Source organism: Pinus tabuliformis, chromosome J (assembly GCF_031772625.1).
Source record: "Pinus tabuliformis cultivar Carrire ecotype Pingquan chromosome J, CPIR1, whole genome shotgun sequence".
NCBI classification, from domain to species: Eukaryota; Viridiplantae; Streptophyta; class Pinopsida; order Pinales; family Pinaceae; genus Pinus; species Pinus tabuliformis.
In genome coordinates, this window is record NC_142295.1 from 1,285,611,742 (window position 1) to 1,285,635,476 (window position 23,735).

At 35.1% G+C, this 23,735-nt stretch overlaps 2 protein-coding genes across 2 annotated transcripts; both read right to left on the minus strand.

Moving 5' to 3' along the window:
- Window positions 1–8,871: 8,871 nt before the first annotated feature.
- On the minus strand, window positions 8,872–10,914 carry LOC149231952 (cytochrome P450 76T24-like). The gene is made up of 2 exons (XM_089376395.1): window positions 9,919–10,914; window positions 8,872–9,765 (listed from the first exon to the last, which is right to left on the minus strand). Exons 1-2 carry the CDS (start codon window positions 10,852–10,854, stop codon window positions 9,130–9,132), a joined length of 1,572 nt encoding a protein of 523 aa, XP_089232521.1. The 5' UTR covers window positions 10,855–10,914; the 3' UTR covers window positions 8,872–9,129.
- An 8,767-nt stretch (window positions 10,915–19,681) lies between these two features.
- Window positions 19,682–21,751, minus strand: LOC149231953 (cytochrome P450 76T24-like). Its single transcript, XM_089376396.1, has 2 exons — window positions 20,607–21,751; window positions 19,682–20,457 (listed from the first exon to the last, which is right to left on the minus strand). Exons 1-2 carry the CDS (start codon window positions 21,543–21,545, stop codon window positions 19,816–19,818), a joined length of 1,581 nt encoding a protein of 526 aa, XP_089232522.1. The 5' UTR covers window positions 21,546–21,751; the 3' UTR covers window positions 19,682–19,815.
- Between the last annotated feature and the right edge of the window lie 1,984 nt (window positions 21,752–23,735).

Sequence of the window (23,735 nt, forward strand, 5' to 3'; positions counted from 1 at the left end):
TTTCAAAATTTCAAAATTAACTTGTACCTTAAATGGTGTGGCATTCCCAGAGTAGCTATTGGAAGCTGATGTGTCGCCTTTAGGTAGCCGCTGAAGGGTCTGGGAAAAATTGTGCATCATCGCGTTCCTTTTCCGCTCGAGGGCTTCTTCAAGCAAGATTTTGATAGGATCTCCTATGCCCTCGTCTTTCTTTTCATCCTTCGTGGGAGGCCATCTGGATTTGCGAGGCTCATCTTGCAAAGGTTCAACCAGTTCAAGCCCTAACTCCTTATATCCCGACCTTGTTGGGGACATGCAAAGAAAAATAGAGAAAAAGCAGACTACTCTCATACCACTGATCCGAATTTAAACAAGAACACAAAAAATTACAGACATAACCATAAACACAAAGATGCAAAGGAAATAGTACTTCATTTCATTAATGTAAAATAATGAGATATGCTTACAAACAGAAAATGGAGATAAATAACTAGGGCGATGGTAGCTTATCTCTGAGAAGAGATGTGGCGGCTACATGCCTATGAATTGTGTTACAATGAGTCTCGAAGGCCTATTTATTGTTGAGAAACAATGGAAAACCCTAAACATCCAAAAACCTAACCCTAGAATATGAAACGCCAAATTGTGGGCCCCATTTGGGTAAATTGGTACATCAACTTCCTGGGGTTGTAACTTTGGCATCCGATCTTTGTTTGATTTGTACAATATCTCATTAGAAATATATATCTGAGAACTAAAACTTTGGGAAGAGAAACATCGGTCCATATACCCATGTTGCTCCCAGTTTTCCCAAAAAATATCGTTTAGGGCCTCAAAATGGCTCTGGAAGTTCAGGACCCGAAAAACTGCTAAAAATGGTAAATTGTGCTACAATTACGGAAACTGAAAAACTGAAAGAGATAGCTGTGGGGGTCCAAGTGGGATAGGTGGGTGTTCACCAACATCCACCTAGATTACTGGTTGTAGCAGCTACAACAATACCCCAAGAAGGTACATTTGAAACTCCTTGCACCAAGTTTAGTTCTTTGTTCTTTATGTATCAAGGCATAACAAGTGGAACCAAAAACCTTGAGATGTCTCACCGAAGGAATGTGGCCATACCACATTTCATAGGAAGTCTTATTTTTTATAGCATTAGATGGACACATATTATTTATACACACAGTGCATAGAACTACATTGGACGAAAACATCGATTTAACATTCTTGAAAAACATCATGGAATGTACCATATTTAAGATTGTCCGGTTCATTCTTTCAGCTTCTCCATTTGGTTAGGGATTATAAGGCACAATTGTTTGAAGATTGATCCCATGTTGCTAAGATAGTTTTCAAATTCATTTGAAGTGTATTATTTTCCATTATTAGTTCGAATAGAGCCAATATGAGATTGCACATCATTTTCAATCCATACATGAAAATTCTTGAATGTTTCAAAATCATAAGATTTTTTCTTTAATAAATAAACCCAACACATTCTAGTGTAGTCATCAATAAATTCTATCATATATTTATTTCCATTTGCAAAAGGAACATGCATTGGACCACATAAGTTTGAATGAATAAGTTCAATTTTTCTATGTGCTTTGTAATGTGAATCATGAAAATATTGTTTGTTGTGTTTTCCTAAGATACAAGCATCACATTGCTTAAGTTTCCTAGGAATTTTAGGCAAACTAGCAACACCACTTTTCTTCAACATACGAAGGCTATCATAATTCAAGTGTCCAAATCTAGCATTTCATAAAAGGTTTGATGGGAATGTACCTTCATCATAGTGAGAACTATATGAGAATTTGCATTCACGAGCATAGGTTCCTTGTAGCTTCATAAGTCTTTTTTTTCTATCCCCGTTAGTACAAGTGAGTGATCTGATGCTTTTCTGATCTTGAATTTTCCATCAAATATATGAATGGAGTGTCCTTACTAGAAGATGTGGACCAAAGAAATCAAGTTTTTACTCAGCTTCGGGAGATATAGAACATCATGTAGAAGAAAATCTGGAAAAGGTAGTTTGAGCCTGATGGTGCCAAGCCCTGACTTCTTCGTCTACAAATATATTTCTCCATCAACATTTTGAGTGAATTCTTTAAAAAAACATCTCAAGTTTCTCCTTGATCATGCAACTAATCATCTTTCCAAGAAGCAAGTGAAGCATTAAACAAGCCTTCAATTACTCGATTATTGCAATGTGCCAGAACATAGTGAGTGGATTCAGGTGCTTTACCTTTCACTTTGTCATTGGTTTTACCTTTGCCTTCATTTCATGCCTATTCAATTCTATCCCAAGGAAACTTACATGTGGATGCATCATGTCCATCTCTATTGCAACTTATGCAATGAGGATAATACTTTTCTCCTTGGAACTAGCTACCCCCTTGCCTCTAAAATTCCTTCTTCCTCTTCCTCTTCAACCACCTCTTCCTCTAGAAAAATCTTCTGCATGATTCTTATTTCTATGTGAAAGACACACAACTTCTTCAGAAGACTGAGGAGTTTTCTTCTTCCCAAAATCCTTCTCACTCTCAACACAATTCTTCTCAAGGGATTCAAAGGTAATCTCCCTGAGATTTCCACTTTCTTGCAATGACTCAAGATAATGTGAATAAGTGGGATATAGTGCCTTGACATAAGCTATGAGAGGAATGTCTATTTCAACACCAAGATTTTTTATATAATGCATAAGGGATCTTACTTTTGATGCTAAAGCAAGAGGGTCATCATTTCTTAATTCAAGACTGAATAATTTAATCATCGATTGGACAAATTCAAGTTTAGAGTGTGAGTCATATAGTTCCTTCAAATTCTTTAAGGCTTTAAACTAATTTCAAAATGGTGAAATATGGTGACTCACCTTTTTAGTTACAGATGTTGTAATCAAAGCATAGGCCTTTTTGTTCTTATTTTTCAAAATGGAAATCTCCTTATCTAAATTAGGATTTGTAGGTGCATTATCTCCTTCTCCTTCACAAACTCCTCTGCACAACTCATTGAAAATGAGAGTGTTTTTTATATTCCTTGACCATTAACGATAGTTTTGTTTTTAAGAGAGAACTACTCCAACAATTGATTACTGTGAAAAAATGTGAAAAAATGCACTTCAGCTAGAAGTATTCTATAAAAAATATGATTCTAGTGTGTGTGTGTGTGTATATATATATATATATATATATATATATATATATATATATATATGACATAGTTAGTACTTGGGAGAGAGGTGATATAAGGTGGATTTATATATTATAACAAAGGTGTTATGTATTATAATTGTCAGAAGAGGAGGATATACCATATGGTGGGAGGATATACATATGGATGGAAATTTCGATGGATAGTTCAATAAACATATGGATGGACAGTCAATATACGTATGGATGGAGTAATACGATATATAGAGGAGGAGGATATACCATATGGTGGGAGGATATATGTATGGATGGAAAGTCTGATGGACAGTTCGATGTTAATTCTGGGGCTATGGAGAGTTATAGTGGAGAGTTGAGTAAGCAGAGAGTTATAGCAGTAGCTCCACATGCTCAAAGGTGGTAACCAAAGATTTGTGGAGTGGTACGAGGTGATTCGAAGTTCGTAAGCAGGGAGCCAGGACAGTATATTGTTTCTAATCACAAGTTAATCTCTGCCCAAATTGATCCAAAGGTTGAGAAAACATCTCAAATTCCAGAGGTCGACGCTCTTGCCATTTTTGTTTGAGGGCAGATGACAACGTTCTTTGAATTACATTGATATATGGTGTGGTGTCATAACAAGGAGATACATGATTTTTATTAACACAATAACACTTCCACTATGTTGTAGTGAAGCCCCACGTTTTAACATTGTTCACAGGTAATTAAAATAGTACATACAAACATTTCTGCCATTCAAGCACTTCTTAGAAAGAAAAAAAAAAAAAAAAAAAAAAAAAGGTTTACATATAATACTACCATTCAACCATTCTTCAACCATCGAACGGACAGGATTCTAAACAATATTAACACACACAAATTCCATTGAATCTTGAACATGAATCATACAACACCTCTAGGAAGCATAGCATCTTGCTCTAGTCTTCACAAGAGATAAAGAAATGCCTCAATCCAGAAATTTGATTCTTCAACAATTAGAAAAGGATGCAATCTTGACCAGTGTAATGCACGAAATTTTGTAGGGATATGCCAATCTACAGAAATGCAGAATAGAGGCGTAAAGGAGTTACAACGACACGAAGGAAGGCACAAATAGTGGATGGAACATGTGCTCTGATACCATGTTAGGTCAAGAGGTAACTACTCAAAGAGAATTGTGATTTTGCATTGAGATTGATCATAGATATATACATGGAGGGAGAGACTCTTGGGTTTCATCTCCTAATGTCTCTTCAACTTCTAATTCTCCTTATTTTCTTATTTTCCATATTTACATGGATTCACTTAATCCCGAAGATTAGGTGTCAACATTCTCAAAGGCATGCATAAGGACAAAAGTCAAGGTCATGATGGTATCAATGTGGAATTCTAGTAGGGTTTTTCAATTTCTTGGAGATGATCTCCTTCAAGTGGTTGAAGAATATTGAAAAGATAGGAACATATATAACCCCTTCATTTATAAATTTCTAACTATGATCTTGAAAGTGGATCATCCTCAGTCTTTTGAAGAATATAGGTTGATCTCTCTCTGCAATTATATATACAATATCATAGCTAAAGGTATAACAGTCTGCCTTCGACCTATTTTATCGAGGAATACTTCTAGAGAGAGCTTTGGCTTTCTTGAGGGGCACCAAATCCATGATGCCATAAGGGCAGCATAAGAAGGTATGCATAACATTAAAACCAAAAATATGAATTGCATCATTGCCAAAATTGACTTATCTAAACCATATGACAATGTTAGTTGGGTTTACATTAGTATCCTTCTCACTCACTTGGGGTTTTAAATTTTGTTTATCAATTGCGTTATGGGATCTACTACCAATGTATCCTTTGCAGTTTTAACCAATGGATCTGATTCACCATTTTTTCATTCTTAGAGAGGTTTGAGCAAAAGGCTTCCCTCTATCTCCTCTCCTCTTCTTGTTAGCAACTGAAGGGTTGCACTGGTTGTTGTTGGTAGTTAAGTAGAGAGGGGATCTTCAGGAAATTGAAGTTGCTACAAATTTGTTTATCACTCAACAAATTTTTGTAAATGATATTTTTATTTTTGGCAATGGATCCAGGCAAGATTTGGGGACTATTATATGGATTCTATGACCACCAACAATTGAGGTTAATTTCCACATCTTTTCAATCGACATCAATTCCCGTTATATGGGAAATATGATGGTGGAATAGTATGTCATGATGATGGCTCCCTCTCAGTATAGTTAATTGTTGTAAAGTCTTGAATAGACTCCTTAATAGTAGACACTAGAGTTTTTCTCAATACAAGTTTAGCGACTATTAGAAAGAACACTTTATGATGTAGGTGTGTAGGTGTCTAGAATATTTTCTTTGACAAAGGGTTTAAGATGGTTTAAGAGGCAAACTTAGCTGCCATCTAAGTGTTGGGAATGAGTTGCATCATCCATTACAAACAATTTTAACCAACTCTAATTTTAACTAGTCCTCCCTAATTATCTATATCCAAGCTTTCTTCTAGATTCCAGGAAGAAAGAGTTTACACAGTGGATATTGTATTGCCTATGAAAATCCCCTAGCCATGGTCTCATGTTTTCCTTTGTGGATTCCCTCACCCAGATCATGAGAGGAACAAACATATATGTACTTATATATACATACGAATAGGAGGTAGATTGGTTCTAAATGTTCTCTAGCGATTTCTAGCATACTAAATTTTGCACCATCATGTAGGCTCAATATAGTATCATTCAAGGCCAATATACATCGCCCTTAAACAAAAGTACACACATGTTTCCCATGTAAAGTATTAATCTATTACCATGAGGCTTAGGCATCATTAGTGAACCTAACAACAACATGGAGATGACACCTTGGATGAATAGATGATCAATGAGCTACCTCCTAGCTTTCATGATGAGGATTTATCTATAGTTTTTAGGGATCTTTGCCTTCTATAACAAAGATGGAATGGAGACATGAAATTTTCAATTGAAACTATAAACTTAGTTGTGCATAATGTCTAGCAAGAAAACCTAATGGCAATGCCACTACTAAGAGATCAATAACATAGGTTATTGGAGAAACAATTTTTTGAGATGACACAAATTAAAACGACAAAAGGAGAGGATACAAATTTCATGAATCAAGACTTTGAGTATAATGTTTTCAAACATAATGTGAATGAATTTTTCCTTTACTTTCACAATGGTGAGGAACCAATTGTGCCACTTACTAGTGAATTCTTAAATGATATTCTCACAAACAAGGATTATGATGCCAATAACATCATGGTCAAATAACAATTAGAATGGGGAATTTCACAATTGTGAGGAACTAGTTGTGCCACTTATCATTGACTTCTTAAATGATATTCTCACGAACAAGGATTATGATGCCAATATCATCATGGTCAAACAACAATTAGAATGGGGAATTTCATAAGTGGTGAGAAAGATTCAAGATTTAGATGACATCATCACATGGTAGGAGCAATACAGTTTTGTTCCAACCAATGTACACTCCTTTATACAAAGTGAAATATATTGGTTTTCCACCAACATTTATTAAACCAAATTTATGAAATGCATTTGAAGACATTGAGTCACTATGGAAAGAGAATGATCGGCACCTAGTTGACGCTATGGAAATGATTGAGTTAGATAAAATACAATGGTCCAAAGAGACAACAAATAATACCATTATTTTATAGTTTGGACATTTTACACATGTGAAATAAGGATAAGAAGCAACAAGTAACTAAATTAACAACATCATATAACAAATGATGAGGTAGTTTATTAAGGTTCCCCTTACTACTAAAGCCTTCTTATTAAGCTTTCCTCATAAAATTAGACCAATTTCTAATGAACAAAAACTATTATCCATTTCATTGTGAATTAAGGTGATATGAGATTACTTTGTTATAAAATGTTTGATTTAAATCATTTACTTATAAAGGTTCCAGAACCTTAATAAAGAGCATTTTCATAAATCTTTAAAATGAAGTGTGGTGCATGACCTTCACTTTGAGCATATGGTGGTTAGAATTTCCATGAAACATAACATATGATAAAAAAAAACACCAGAAAAAAACAAAATTACGTAAAAAAATTTATTCTTTTTCTATGTTATTGTTTTTATGTCGTTACTTTAAAACATTTCCTTTGCAACCTATAATATAAATGCTAATAATATATAGTTTAGAATAAATTTAACACTTAATACTATACTGAAAAAAATATATTCAAAAACCTCCCACCTAAATATACCATTAACTTAATAAAAAAACTTGAAACCAACCACACTAGAAACCCATTTCTTATGAGCATTCTTGTGCAGGTGGGGGCACAAATCTAGTAGACGAATGTTCGGTGGCCAGGTTGACTGAAACCCCCACCGGCTCTGAGATGATTATGGGGCATGTGCTGTAATTAACAAAGGCGGTGGATTACATATTTTTAGAAAAAACAGCGGGCAAGTTGAAATGTTTACTGAAATCGATGTCGATAGAAGGCCGTGGACCACGATAAGGCCGTGGACCACGATTTTTTTTTTGGAAAAACATGTGAACGGTTACTGAATCAATGTTTCGGACTAGTTTAGTGTGTCCATTATCAAGGTAATGAGGTAATGAGATTTGTATTTTTAGTAAAAATAACTAACAGGTTGAAATATTAATTGAAATTGATAAAAATGGTTGAAGAGAAACAAATAGCAGGTTAAACGCTGGTGAAAGATAGAAGTTTAATTTTAAGCACGTTTTAACGGGAGAAGGAGAAACAACTGGCAGGTTGAAATTAGTTGAAGATTGAAACACGAATGCTGCGAATAAAGGAACGACCAAGTTTTATTTTAGAGAAGTTGTATACTGAGTTCACAATTTCGTAGTACATTTTTTTTTAAATTAAGAAATTTAATTATGAAAGTGAGAATTCACACTTATTTTTATAGTGGAAATAGATTAGTATTCTTAAAAAATTGAGGATATTTAAAATTTTAAAGTTTGATACCTGTAATTTAGATTTCGGAAAAAAATTATTAAATTTTTTGAAAATCTTATCAAAATTTTTGAAAATCTTACTAAAATTTTCATTATTTTGTAAACATAATATTATAACACTTATTTTCCAAACATAATTTATTTTCTAAACATAATTATAACCTTGTTATAGTTATTTTAGTTATTTAAAATAGTAATAGTTTTAAATGTTTGATTTTATTATTATTAAAACAAAAAACACAATTTTTTTTTGAAATAAGATGAAATCGATTTTGGTGAAATTTTAATTTTAAAATGTGGGTTTGACTTTTATTTCTTTAAGATATATCAATAATGGAGAGTTCATAATTTAACTTATCATTCTAATAAATTTCTGAATTTTTTTATTAAATTCATATACACTTAAAAAAACCTAAACCACTAATTTAAAAAATAACTTACAGAAATAAAAATATCGAAAAAAACAAATATTCATCTACAAATATAAATTAAACTGATCTATAAACGAATATTAATTTGTAGGTATAAATTAAAGCTAGGTCTATAAACAAATATTTTGCTCAGATTTGAAAGGTAGTATTAAGAGGTCGATCAATATTGGAAGTGATAGAATTTTCCACAAAAGAGATTGCTCAGTATTACTTTCGACATAAATATAGAACAGACTATATTAAAGCGATGTCTATAAAAATATGGCTAGTTCAGGAATTACATTTTGAGAATTCATGTACCATCACGTGGCCGGTAATGCTGTCATTCGTATATGGTGGTCTTTGAAACACTATCATTCTGATAAGAATATTTAAATTTTTATTTGCTGTAAAGGGTGCAACCATGGAACAGTATGATTCTGAACGAATATTTAAAAAAAATTATCCCCTGTATTTCCGAAATTTTTAATTAATCCTGAACCAATTATCAGAATTCTGATTAATGAAAATTCTCTTGCTTCAAGAATCCCAAAAAACATAACTTGTGCAACATTAAAAAGCTTAATGCCTTAACATTTTAATAAACATACGGTGGTAAGCGTGGGGTCGATATTGCCTCCAGAGGGACCGCCTTTCGGATAGTCACGCCAAACTTCTCCGTCATGTCCACCTGCTCCGCACTCATGCCCTTCGCAGGTGCCCACTCGAATGAATGGATGAGAGAAGCCAATACCAGATGAATCATCCGACTCGCCAATGGAAGGCCCACGCACATTCTCCTTCCTGCCCCGAATGGTATCAGCTCGAAGTGTTGTCCCCTGTAATCCATATCACTTATCTTCTTTTCATCGAGAAATCTCTGAGGGACGAATTTCGATGGCTCATTCCAGATTGCCGGGTCCCTTCCGATCGCCCAGATGTTGACGATTATCTGGGTGTGTTTGGGAATCAAGAATCCCTCAATCTCGCAATCACTATCTGCTCTGTGTGGGATAAGAAAAGGAGCTACCGGGTGCAGCCGGAAAACTTCTTTCACCACGGCATGGAGATAAGGGAGACTGTCGGTATCACTTTCTTCCACCCTTCGATTGCGCCCAACAACCTGGTCCAACTCGGCCTGGGCTCGTTTCATTTTCTCCGGATTGCATATGAGTTCAGCCATCGCCCACTCTATTGTCTTCGCAGTGGTGTCACTTCCCGCCCCAAATATGTCCTGCAACAAGAAAATAAACATCAGAACAATCGATTTTGGCAATATTTATCCCTGAAGTAACCTACATTGACTCTTAAATAAAATATCATCTGTCACTAAAACAAATTGACTGACTTCTATGATAACCACAAAGGAGATAATGAAAAAGGTTACAGTTAAGTAGCCTCTGATATCGGTGAGAGTAAATTCATGGCTTCTCATGTCCAGCAGAGCGTCCAACAGATCCTTCGGACCATCACTCGCGTCCATGGTTTCGCTTCTTGTCGCCAGGCGGTCCTCTATGAATTTGTCAAGAATGTTATATATCCTTTTCATATAGATTCGCGTGTTATGTCCCACACCCTGAGGATCCAACCACTGAAGAAAGGGGAAGTAGTCCACCAAATTGGGAGCTCCTCCCAACACCGTCAGTTTCCAAAAACTGTCTTTGAACTCTTGGAAATCTGGAGAGTGCGGATCGAACATGTGCTTGCCAAAGGCCATGTTGCCCAACAAATTTATGGAGGACTGGACCACGGTATCTCCGATTTTTATAGTCTTCCCCTCCATACTTTCATGCAGAATCTGCTGGATGGTTTGTACCACTTGATCTCTTCTCAAATGTTCCAGAGCTTCAAGTCTCTTGGCACTGAAGAGCTCTGTATTGGATATACGTCTGAGCATACGCCAGCGGGATCCATATTGGCCCCAAATTATTGACGATTTGTCGTGGGAAAAACACTGGGCTGATTGTATGACGCTCCGGCCTGCAAGAACATGGTCATGGGTTTTCAGAACTTGTTTCGCCATGGCAGGAGAGGAGACTACGACAGTAGTTTTCATTCCTAGAGAGAGAGACATGAGAGGGCCGTATTTGGTAGCAAGGTGGAATAGAGCTTCGTTGGGTTTATTACCCAACTGCAACAGATTTCCCACAATCGGCCATCCTGGAGGAAGCCTACTGTAGGTTTTCCTCCTCCACAAATCGCACATCAAGACTACGATGGTGGAGGTGATGCCCAAAACGGAATAGAATAACAGCCATTCAATGTCCATTGGAGACCAATCGGCAACCGTGCAGAGCAGAGAGGTATCCAAATCCAGTGGCATCGAAATCAGATCATGAGGCAAATCATGTTATCATATGAATAGAGAACTGTATCTACCATAACATACGAAAAGGGTTTATACTACGTTCAAGACTAAGCGAAACCGGCATACCACTCTTATCATGTGTACTTCGTATTTCTGCCATTTTGTGGTAAAATAATACGCATTATGTTATAATAGTAATATATCGAACGATCATCTTTTTGGCGCTTTTTCACGTCAATCACGTGACATGGTTTGGATGACCCCTTTCACGGGATTCACGTGTGAATTAAGTAACATGCTTTTGCATGAGTTTGTAATTAACTTGTGTTTGGTCTATATTGCAACTAGGTCGGAGGAATTTTGATTTTTTATAATGGAATAGACAAGAGAATAGTTTTTTTAATATATAATTTAACGGATGATATGAAAAATATTTGAATCAGTTTTTAATTTAATATCAAAGAATATTATATTTAATTTAAATATTATTTATTTTAACATAAGTTAGAGGGTTAGGTTTCATTTGGTTTAGCATCTAATCTTATTATTCTTGTTCTTTATGTTGATGATCTTGTCCTGACTGGTAGTGATCCCAACCTTATAAACCATGTGAAGTCTAACCTTAAAAGGAAGTTTGAAATGACAGACTTAGGACACTTACATTATTTTCTTGGTCTTCAAGTCTTGCAATCCAAGGAAGGTATTTCCCTTTCCCAGTCCAAGTATGCCTGTGATATTCTACGTCATTTTCACATGGAAGACTGTAAGCCAGCCCCTTCTCCCTTTCAGTCTGGAGTCAAACTTTCAGTCACTTGTACTTCTCCTGAAGTTGATGTTACCTTATAGCGTCAACTTGTAGGAAAACTTTTGTATCTAACCCATACTCGTCCTAACCTTTCCTTTGCCGTTGGCCTTGTTGCTCGGTTTATGCAAAAACCACATGAAAGTCATAGGAAAGTAGCTAAAAGAATACTTCGTTATGTTCGAAGTATAGTTCAGTTTGGGATTCATTACAGTGCCGAAGCAGCTCCTCTATTGGTTGGTTTCACTGATTCCGATTGGGCTGGTGACCCTGATGATCGGAAGTCTACTGCAGGTTATGTGTTCACTCTTGGTTCAGGACCTATTACATGGGCTTGCAAGAAACAAGGTGCCATTTCTCTTTCTTCAGCAGAAGTAGAGTATCGTGGTGTCGTAGAAGCTAGTAAGGAAGCATTGTGGCTTCGTTAGATCCTGTCAGAGTTTGGCTTTCAGCAGCAACATCCGACTACACTTTGGTGTGATAATCAAAGTGCCATTCAACTATGCAAAGATCCAGTCCAACATCAGCGCAGCAAACACATTGAACTGCACATGCACTTCATCAGAAAGCTCATTCACGACCATGTTCTTGAAGTGCAATATTGTTCAACAGATGATCAAGTTGCAGACATCTTTACAAAGGCTCTCATAGAGGCGAAGTTCACTAAACTTCGATTTATGGTTGGAGTTCGAGAAGTTGCCACTAAGGGGGGATAGGCTCTAGTGCCTCCTTCCTTCTCCTATTGTGTCATATTTGTAAATCCTTCAATCCTATCCCAAATTGTTCTTAAGGGGGGATGTTAGGATATTCCGACACATAGGAAATAGTTAAGTATAACTTGGTCTAGTATAGAGTTAGGTAAAGTGTGTTTCTTTACTATGTACATTTTGTAACTTACAATTCGACGGTCACGATATGTAGTGATCCGACGGTTCATTCTCTCCTCAGTATTACCGACACTTGATCAGTGGCTTAACACCCGATTGGTCCATGATCTCTATTTAAAGAGCATGGAGGGTCATTTGTAGGGTAACCGTTCATGAGAGAAGCTTATGTAAATTTTCATTCTTTTATTAATATATTGCCTGAAGTGGCCGCGTTGGCTCAGGCCGTGGACTGTTTCCCTCTTTGAGGGTTTTAACCATGTCAAAATAACTGGTGTATTGATCTGTCATTTGTCTTTGAGCGGTGTCCTTAGGTTTTCTGTCTGAGGAACTTACCCTGTAAATTCCTACATAGAGAAAATATGTTCTTCCAAATCAAAGAAAAACAGAGAAATGGTTTAAGTACAAAAAAGAAAATGATAAATCTAAGATCTGCTTGGAAAACAACTTCAAAACAAGATATAAATCTCTAAATCTCAATCGAACACACTTCCTACAATTTATATTAATTACAGGACTTGTTTCCAGGTTTTGGTGGGCCGTTGCCACTTCCCGGAGCAAGTCTAAGTTAACTCAATGCTTTAAAAACCAAAAATCATAATACTTAAATAATTTTAAATGTCGAAACAGAATTATGTATTAAGATTCAACAAAATATGAGTTTAGCTAACAAGTACAACATATTTTCCAATTGATCCTAAGTGCAAAGATTCTTGCAATAAAATTACTTAACACTCTTTCCCAAGCTAGCTTACATACAAAGAGCATTGGGCATTTATACACTTCAATCCATGAAAAATAGGCATAATTAATTAACTAGAAAAAGTAAACATAACTTCAAGGCTAAAATTAAGTTGTATGAAATCTTCTTGAATAATTTTCAAATAGATCCCGGTTGAGCTCGTCCTGATCATAGTGTGATTGATGAAACTAATTCCTTTTTTAGTATAAGGAGATCAATTCTAGAACACCAAGGCTTAGACTGAACACTCGCTTCAAAGTAGAATAAAGGAACAAATTGAAGCCAAGTAAAGAGAACAAGTTGAATGAAAATATTTCTAGAAGGTGCAACAAACTGTCCCAATCATGGTTGGTCACTGAAACCATCAAACCCAAATTTTTTGTACTTAATGCAAGATTTTGGCACTCATTTTGTATTGAATACTCCCCTGACCATAACTTCTTCATGATGACGACTTTTTCCAAACAATTTTTGAGTTATTTGAATAAGGGTATTCTGAACAAAACCGCATCTGAAAATTTTGATACTCTTCCCGATTTTAACACATTTTTTATATTTTCACATATAGAAATTCCACAATATGCACTTATTCCTCTAGCACTTAATTAACTTATGAAGAATTTCAGCAATGGATCCCTGCTTTAAAGAAACTTGGAAAAACCATCATTAGAAAATCATAGAAAGTCATCTCTAATCATTAAAAATTCAAGAAAACTAATGATAATCAACCAAAAAGTGTAAAATATAAATTGGTGGCAAGTTGTGAAATTATGGTATGAAATGAGCTAAAAATATAGGAATTGAGGTTATGAATAGTGATATTGTACGGTGGAAAAATGGGCATATTTGAGGCCCAACAATGTGTCAGAAGTACAAGTATAAATAAACAAACCCACGATACGCTGAAACAAACAACGACAACATATTTATACATGTAACTAATAGTAGACAAAATTTCAAGAACACATAAGCTCATAACAACCCATATTATACGTTTGGTGAATTGCTAAACAAGAAGCCAATAAACTTTCATTACACATAAACAAGTAAAAATTGAGAAATAAGTAAACAACACGAAGTATAATTAGCACCCAGTTTTGCATTTATAAACAAGTTGATTAACAAATATTATCTAATATTCAGGACCATAGATTCTATTAAAAAATCACATAAAAGTATCGGTAGGGTAACCCTCGCGATGCGGTTCAAAGTTGACTATGTACAAAATACTTATCTATTAAATTACAAACTTTAGAGGAGGATTAACCCTCAAACTTTGCTAAAAAAAACTAAAAGACAGGAAACACCGAAGATTTTCCAAAGGACATGGCCTTATGGCCATAAACAAAGATAAATTCTGAGGAAAAAACCATAAGCCCGTGAAGAACCTAGAAAAGGAAGAAAAACCAATATGTTCAGCTGTTGGGAAAACCTTAGATAGGGTAGATGTGAGTTTCAAACTAGAGTCAACCTTTCTCATCCGCACCCATAACAAGAAAAATAAATAAAAATATAAGCTTCCAATTGCCAACTTGTAAGTAGCACTGTAAATGTAAGGCATACAAACCGTAGAACACAAAGGTGGATTTCATGTCAAGTGATGTTGGAATGACTGAAACACATAGAGAGGTTATCTAGGGAGAATAAAGGAAAAATCAGAACCAGATCTATGGGAGAAATACCCCAATCACTAGAACAAGTAGGAAGTAGCCAGAACCGAAAGAGGAAATTACCTGTTAGGAGGTGTGTGTCATTAGGGGAATTTTTAGGTATAAAATGGAACCTCCTAAGTAAATTAAAAAATAATAGTGGAAATAATAAAATGAGATTACATTACATATTCAAATTTTAGAGGGAAAAAGGAAAAAAACTACTTTTCAACTCGTATTTTCAACTTATCTCCCTATGGGTTTACTCAAATTTTGAGTGGGGACACTCATTGGATGGAACATTTGATTCCTTGTCTAAGGAGTACCCATGTTGCATAATTTCGATGGACCCTTCTACATGAAAAATGAGAAATACATGAAAAATGTGATTGCAATCACGCTTTTTCATGTATTTCTCATTTTTCGTATAGCAAGGTCCATCAAAAGTATGCAACATTGGTACTCCTTGGATGAGGAATTAAATTTTGCATCCAACAAGTACTCCTGCTAAAAATTTGAGTAAAACCTTAAGGAGATAAGTTGAAAAAGTAGTTTTATTATTTTACTATTTTTTAATAATTTTACTTTTTTACCCCAAAAATGGTGAATCATCCCCCATGATTGACATCGTCATCATGAATCCTATTGGTTCTTATAAATTTTATTTTAGTTGTACATTTTTCTTAGGAGGCCCATTTAGGCCTCAAAAGTTCTACATTGGTTGCATATCAGCATAAGGATGCCCACTAGCAAGGACCTGGATGCAATCCATTTACCTGGACTTGCTACAAATAACATCAACCCTATATGAGTCTTGGAAACTATTCCATATGGTCCGTGAGATTCAAAATCTAGCTGCAACCATAAATTTATCAGAGAGGTTCATCATACCTAAGGAAGAAACCCTCGGCTCGAAAGTTGCAGAGCTTCTTGGGTGGTAGAGAAGAGTGAGAGTATCCTTGGAGGGTCTGGAGGAGGAGCAGTTACTCTTAATATCTTGGCCCGAATCTGGATCGTCAGATGGAAACCCTAAATCTGGACAATAAGTATCTTTCCAAATGCCCCATATCACAACAATCAAAGCACTATATGATAAGTTTATGTCAGTTTATGGAGTCCTCACTGGGTAAGAAAGGATGTGGAATTCAATTCCCACAACATAAGAAGGTCAACAACATAACTCCACCATTACACAAAAAATGGATGTACGAAATTTAAATTTGGTCATGGTGATGATAAATTATGATATATGCCGAGAGGGTTGTATTCACTATTAACAAGTTTACATACTTTGAGCCTTAATTCATACAAATCAAATAATGAAATTAATTTCTTGTGTATATCCACTTCCATGGATAGATAGTAAATATTATTTTACATTATATGATGTTAACAAAAATGTTTAATGTCAAGAGTTAAGGTTTGAAGTTGGAGTTAAGGGTTATAATTAGGATTATGAGTGTTATAATAGTCCTTACTCTAAGGACCAAGATCCATAAACAAAACATTGTGGCTATATATCGTGTTTGTTGAATAGCAACCACATTTCTATTTATGTGATTGGACAATACAATCCTTACTATAAGTACCATTGTCAACAAATAAGTTGTTGTAGAGATATATAATGTTGGCTGGATAGCAACGAAATTTCTATCTATACGATCTGACAATAAAGTCATTATGACTGGGATCCATAAACAAATTGTTGTGAAGATATGTCTTATTGGATGGGTAACAGCCATCGAACAATACATTGATTACTATAAGGACCAGGATCCATAAACACACTCTTAATCAACATATCAATCTATCGATCGAGAGTAGCCACGGTTCTATTTTTGTAATCCGAAGGGATCAAATTTAAAATGAAGGATTACAATTCAATAAAAGGTTTCTTTTGTTTCAATGTTTTACTATTTACAAGTGAAAATAAGTTTATAATTTAAATTTGTGTAATATTTCTCACACACACACACACACAATTTACTAACATATTTCTACATATTAGTTGTAGTTCTAATGATTGGTGCACAATGCATTATATAAATAACACTTCCTACATAAGAGATACATAAATAACATTATTTTTTTTTCCAAAAAAAAGAACATTTTGGATCTATCTTATTCGATGTTGAATTTTCGATAATAAGGAATTAAATCTTCATTTAAATAATTTTGATAGTTATACCCACTTTCATGTCTTCATTTGCAAATAGGAAATTAAATCTACATTTAAACAACTTTCATCCTTAGCACTTACTTTTATGTTTTCATATTGAATGAGAAAAAAAGATGATTTGTAGGCTCTATTATGATGCAGGAGCATCCTTGGCCTCGGGAAATCCTCATCAACCAAAAAAAAATTATGTCGAGTTCATAATAAGTGTTGTTACTCCTATGTGTTGTAATTTTTTGATGCACCTATTATGTTAGTTTCTCATACATCCAAGTAGTAGTTGCTAATAATCTCATAGTCACATTTTATCAAAGTAGCGACTTCTTTCAAGTTGCTGACACTTCTAGGATCGCATGTTGATACTCTTGTTGCATGGAGTTGTCAACACATCCAAAATCAACATTTATTTAGCTACACTACTATAAGACAACCACTACTAAATGCACTGCGAGAATGAGGTTGAGGTTACAAATTTGGTTTGTTTGCATACTGACAATAATCTAATTGAGTTAGTTCTGGAAGGTGAAGAGGTTGATGGCATGGGAAGTAATTTGTTTCAGTGGGAATGAAAATATGTCAACTTCGTCAAATAAATTGTAGGAACACTAAAGAAAAGGGGCTTTTCTTTTTGCTTTTTGCTATTGGTTTTTTTTGGTTTTCTTTGGCTCTTGAGCTTTGGTTATTGGACTTTTGGTGTTGGTTTTGGTTGTTGCACGATTTTTAGACAACACAACTGCTTTTGGTACGAGTTAGCAAGGGTGTTTGGTTGTTGTGCATGGTATCAATGTGTAACAACATGGGAATTTCAAGTACTCTAAGGAATCCACTCTAAGATTTATATTCTTATCTGCAAAAACACATTTTGAATGAATAAAAAGATATTTGAATCCATTTCTATTTCCTTGTGAGTAGAATCAAATTACTCTCAGTTTGTGCTCTATGTTTTAGTCCTTACATTAATTAATATAGTAGCCAAATTCCAATGGCTTAGGCTATGTGCTCTATAATAGCGATTCAATTTTTTTAGGTGTTGTGAAAGCTACATAACCTAGGTTGCATCAAATGGTATCAAAGTGAGACTCATTCTAGGATTTTCACCTTACATTTTCTTTTAGTAAAAGGGTACTAAGAATCTTGTTTCTAGTTGCACACCACTAGTGTTGAAGGTATGAGTTGGATCAGAGAACTTAAGTTGAGGTCTATGCATGTTGGTGAGATATTTACAACTTGTAAGGATGCCACTGAGGAGAAGAGGGGTAGGGCGAAGAGGTGTGGAATTTTAAGAGATAGAAGAGTTAAGATGAAGAATAGAAGACTTGGGGCATAGAAGAAATGGAGATGAAGAAGTAGATTTAAAGCTCGAAGAAGAAATAGATGAACAAGGATTATGATGCCAATAACATCATGGTCAAATAACAATTAAAATGGGGAATTTCACAATTGTGAGGAACTAGTTGTGCCACTTATCATTGACTTCTTAAATGATATTCTCACGAACAAGGATTATGATGCCAATATCATCATGGTCAAACAACAATTAGAATGGGGAATTTCATAAGTGTCGAGAAAGATTCAAGATTTAGATGACATCATCACATGGTAGGAGCAATACAATTTTGTTCCAACCAATGTACACTCCTTTATACAAAGTGAAATATATTGGTTTTCCACCAACATTTATTAAACCAAATTTATGAAATGCATTTGAAGACATTGAGTCACTATGGAAAGAGAATGATCGGCACCTAGTTGATGCTATGGAAATGATTGAGTTAAATAAAATACAATGGTCCAAAGAGACAACAAATAATACCATTATTTTATAGTTTGGACATTTTACACATGTGAAATAAGGATAAGAAGCAACAAGTAACTAAATTAACAACATCATATAACAAATGATGAGGGAGTTTATTAAGGTTCCCCTTACTACTAAAGTCTTTTTATTAAGCTTTTCTCATAAAAGTAGACCAATTTCTAATGAACAAAAACTGTTATCCATTGCATTGTGAATTAAGGTGATATGAGATTACTTTGTTATGAAATGTTTGATTTAAATCATTTACTTATAAAGGTTCCATAACCTTAATGAAGAGCATTTTCACAAATCTTTTAAAGTGAAGTGTGATGCATGACCTTCACTTTGAGCATATGGTGATTAGAATTTCCATGAAACATGACATATGATAAAAAAAACCACCAATAAAAAAACAAAATTACATAAAATTTTTATTTTTTTTTCTATATTAACGTTCTTTATGTCATTACCTTAAAACATTTACTTTGCAACATATACTATAAATGCTAATAATATATACTTTAGAATAAATTTAACACTTAATACTATACTGAAAAAAATATATTCAAAAACCTCCCACCTAAATATACCATTAACTTGATAAAAAAAACTTGGAACCAACCACACTAGAAACCCATTTCTTACGAGCATTCTTGTGCAGGTAGGGGCACAAATCTAGTAGACGAATGTCCGGTGGCCAGGTTGACTGAAACCCCCGCCGGCTCTGAGATGATTATGGGGCATGTGCTGTAATTAACAAAGGCGGTGGATTACATATTTTTAGAAAAAGCAGCGGGCAAGTTGAAATGTTTACTAAAATCGATGTCGATAGAAGGCAGTGGACGTCGTATTTTTATTTATTTATTTTTGTTTGTGGAAAAATTTGTGAACAATTATTCCTTAAAAAGCTTAATGCCTTAACATTTTAATAAACATACGGTGGTAAGCGTGGGGTCGATATTGCCTCCAAAGGTACCGCCTTTCGGATAGTCACGCCACACTTCTCTGTCATGTCCACCTGCTCCGCACTCATGCCCTTCGCAGGTGCCCACTCGAATGAATGGATGAGAGAAGCCAATACCAGATGAATCATCCGACTCGCCCATAGAAGGCCCACGCACATTCTCCTTCCTGCTCCGAATGGTATCAGCTCGAAGTGTTGTCCCCTGTAATCCATATCACTTATCTTCTTTTCATCGAGAAATCTCTCAAGGACGAATTTCGATGGCTCATTCCAGATTGCCGGGTCCCTTCCAATCGCCCAGATGTTGACTATTATCTGGGTGTGTTTGGGAATCAAGAATCCTTCAATCTCGCAATCACTATCTGCTCTGTGTGGGATAAGAAAAGGAACTACCGGGTGCAGCCTGAAAACTTCTTTCACCACGGCATGGAGATAAGGGAGACTGTCGGTATCACTTTCTTCCACCCTTCGATTGCGCCCGACAACCTGGTCCAACTCGGCCTGGGCTCGTTTCATTTTCTCCGGATTGCATATGAGTTCAGCCATCGCCCACTCTATTGTCTTCGCAGTGGTGTCACTTCCCGCCCCAAATATGTCCTGCAACAAGAAAATAAACATCAGAGCAATCGATTTTGGCAATATTTATCCCTGAAGTAAACTACATTGACTCTTAAATAAAATATCATCTATCACTAAAACAAATTGACTGACTTGTATGATAACCACAAAGGAGATAATGAAAAAGGTGTTAAGTAGCCTCTGATATCGGTGAGAGTAACTTCATGACTTCTCATGTCCAGCAGAGCGTCCAAAAGATCCTTCGGACCATCACTCCCGTCCATGGTTTCGCTTCTTGTTGCCAGGCGGTCCTCTATGAATTTGTCAAGAATGTTATATATCCTTTTCATATAGATTCGCGTGTTATGTGCCACACCCTGAGGATCCAACCACTGAAGAAAGGGGAAGTAGTCCACCAAATTGGGAGCTCCTCCCAACACCGTCAGTTTCCAAAAACTGTCTTTGAACTCTTGGAAATCTGGAGAGTGCGGATCGAACATGTGCTTGCCAAAGGCCATGTTGCCCAACAAATTTATGGAGGACTGGACCACGGTATCTCCGATATTTATAGTCTTCCCCTCCATACTTTCATGCAGAATCTGCTGGATAGTTTTTACCACTTGATCTCTTCTCAAATGTTCCAGAGCTTCAAGCCTCTTGGCACTGAAGAGCTCTGTATTGGATATACGTCTGAGCATACGCCAGCGGGATCCATATTGGCCCCAAGTTATTGACGACTTGTCGTGGGAAAAACACTGGGCTGATTGTATGACGCTCCGACCTGCAAGAACATGGTCACGGGTTTTCAGAACTTGTTTCGCCATGGCAGGAGAGGAGACTACGACAGTAGTTTTCATTCCGAGAGAGAGAGACATGAGAGGGCCGTATTTGGTAGCAAGGTGGAATAGAGCTTCGTTGGGTTTATTACCCAACTGCAACAGATTTCCCACAATCGGCCATCCTGGAGGCCCTGGAGGAAGCCTACTGTAGGTTTTCCTCCTCCACAAATCGAACATCAAGACTACGATGGTGGAGGTGATGCCCAAAACAGAATAGAATAACAGCCATTCAATATCCATTGGAGACCAATCGGCAACCGTGCAGAGCAGAGAGGTATCCAAATCCAGTGGCATCTAAATCAGATCATGAGGCAAATCATGTTATCATATGAATAGAGAACTGTATCTACCATAACATACGAAAAGGGTTTATACTACGTTCAAGACTCAGCGAAACCGGCATACCACTCTTATCATGCGTACTTCGTATTTCTGCCATTTTGTGGTAAAATAATACGCATTGATCATCTTTTTGGCGCTTTTTCACGTCAATCACGTGACATGGTTTTGGATGACCCCTTTCACCGGATTCACGTGTGAATTAAGTAACATGCTTTTGCATGATTTTGTAATTAACTTGTGTTTGGTCTATATTGAAACTAGGTCGGACGAATTTTGATTTTTTATAATGGAATAGGCGAGAGAATAGTTTTTCTTAATATGTAATTTAAAGGATGATATGAAAAATATTTGAATGAGTTTTTAATTTAATATCAAAGAATATTATATTTAATTTAAATATTATTTATTTTAACATAGGTTAGAGGGTTAGGTTTCATTTGGTTTAGCATCTACCTCTATTGCCATATTACTATGTTGTAAGTTTGATTGAATTGTCATTATAAAAATTATTCAATGTAAATTTGAAATTATTTGGATTATGATTTTATTAATCTAAGGTTGTGTTTCCAAATTATTTGGATTATGATTCTATTAATCTAAGGTTGTGTTTCCAAATTATTTGGATTATAATTTTATTAATTTAGGGTTGTGTTTTCAAATTATTTGGATTATGATTCTTAATATAAGTGTTGTAAAGACACAACGAAAGCAATTGAATTATACAGTTCCATAATTCATGTAGACTTTGATAGTTGCATCAAAAAGGTTTATGCATTAACTTGATCACTCAAAGAGAGAAAAACATATCTTTAAATATTTAAAGATTATAGAAATAGCTAAATTGAATTATAATCAAGATATGGTTGAGATAAATTTTTAGCAATGCATTATGGAGTATTGCACTGATGTGCAGGTGCAATCTCTTGACTGGAATCAATGCCCAGGTTAGTTGTTCCATATCTGAGATGATTGATATTTAATGATTGATATTTAATGGGAATTTGATTACATAACTTATGTATATTTTAATTTTTTATTGGGTAAAATAATGATTATTATACTTTTATCCTGAGTTTTTTTAATGTTGTGAAGTTGTATTCAGAAAAGTCAAAGTATGTAAAGTTAATACCATACTTAATACATAATTAAAATATTAATATTAAGTTTATATATTAAATTGACACTTATAATGTTTATCAATCATATTTATTAATATGGTTATGTTAGTATCTTATTTAAAATGATATAAAATAAAATAAATTTAGGTATTTGCAAAATTGTGATGATATCAATTTAATATTTTAATAGTATAAATTTTTCAATTTTTAATTAGAGTTTAAAAATCAGTCTTTAACATAACCAAAATAATTTGGTTAAATTAATTTTTTTTATGTGTGTGTGTGTCATTCACTTATTTTAATAGCTTGAAGTATAGTTCTCCATCTTAATAGTTTTTGCACAATTTTTTGGGTCCTAAACTTATAGGGTCATTTTGAGGCCTTAAACATTTTTTTTATATGGAAGGGCTTGCTAATAGTCATAGACGAGAGGCTCTTGCCTAAGCCTAGTCATAATGTGTATTTCTTGGCTAGACCTAGGCGCTGATTCCAGTCAATATATGTATGCAAAAGTTACAATCCCTTGAAGTTGAGGTACAAACTAACCCCATCGAGGCTCGCAATCTCTTTGGTGTTTCATCTCTTAGGGTCAAGTTTTTGGATGTTTAAGGTTACTTGTTACTGCTTTATATTAAAAAGGTCATTTTCGCCTCATTGTAATGTGCTCTAGCGAATGCACATAGTCGTCACATCTATTCTCAATGATAAGCTACCACCATTCAAACCAGTTTGTTTCATTCCACATTTTTACAGTTTTAGGATATTCCAATTATTAATAGAAATCATGTTTCATTATATCCTTGCGTTTTTATTATAAATGTGTTTCATTTCGTTCCCTTCGTAAATCTATGTCAATGGTATTAGAGTGATCTACTCTTTATTTGTTTCTTTATGCATGTCCCCAACGATGTCAAGCTATAAGGAATTAGGTCTTGACCTACTTGAGATTTTGCAAGAGAGACCTCACCGACCCTAATGACCTCCCATGGCTAAAGAAAAGAAATATGAGGGAACCATATATCAT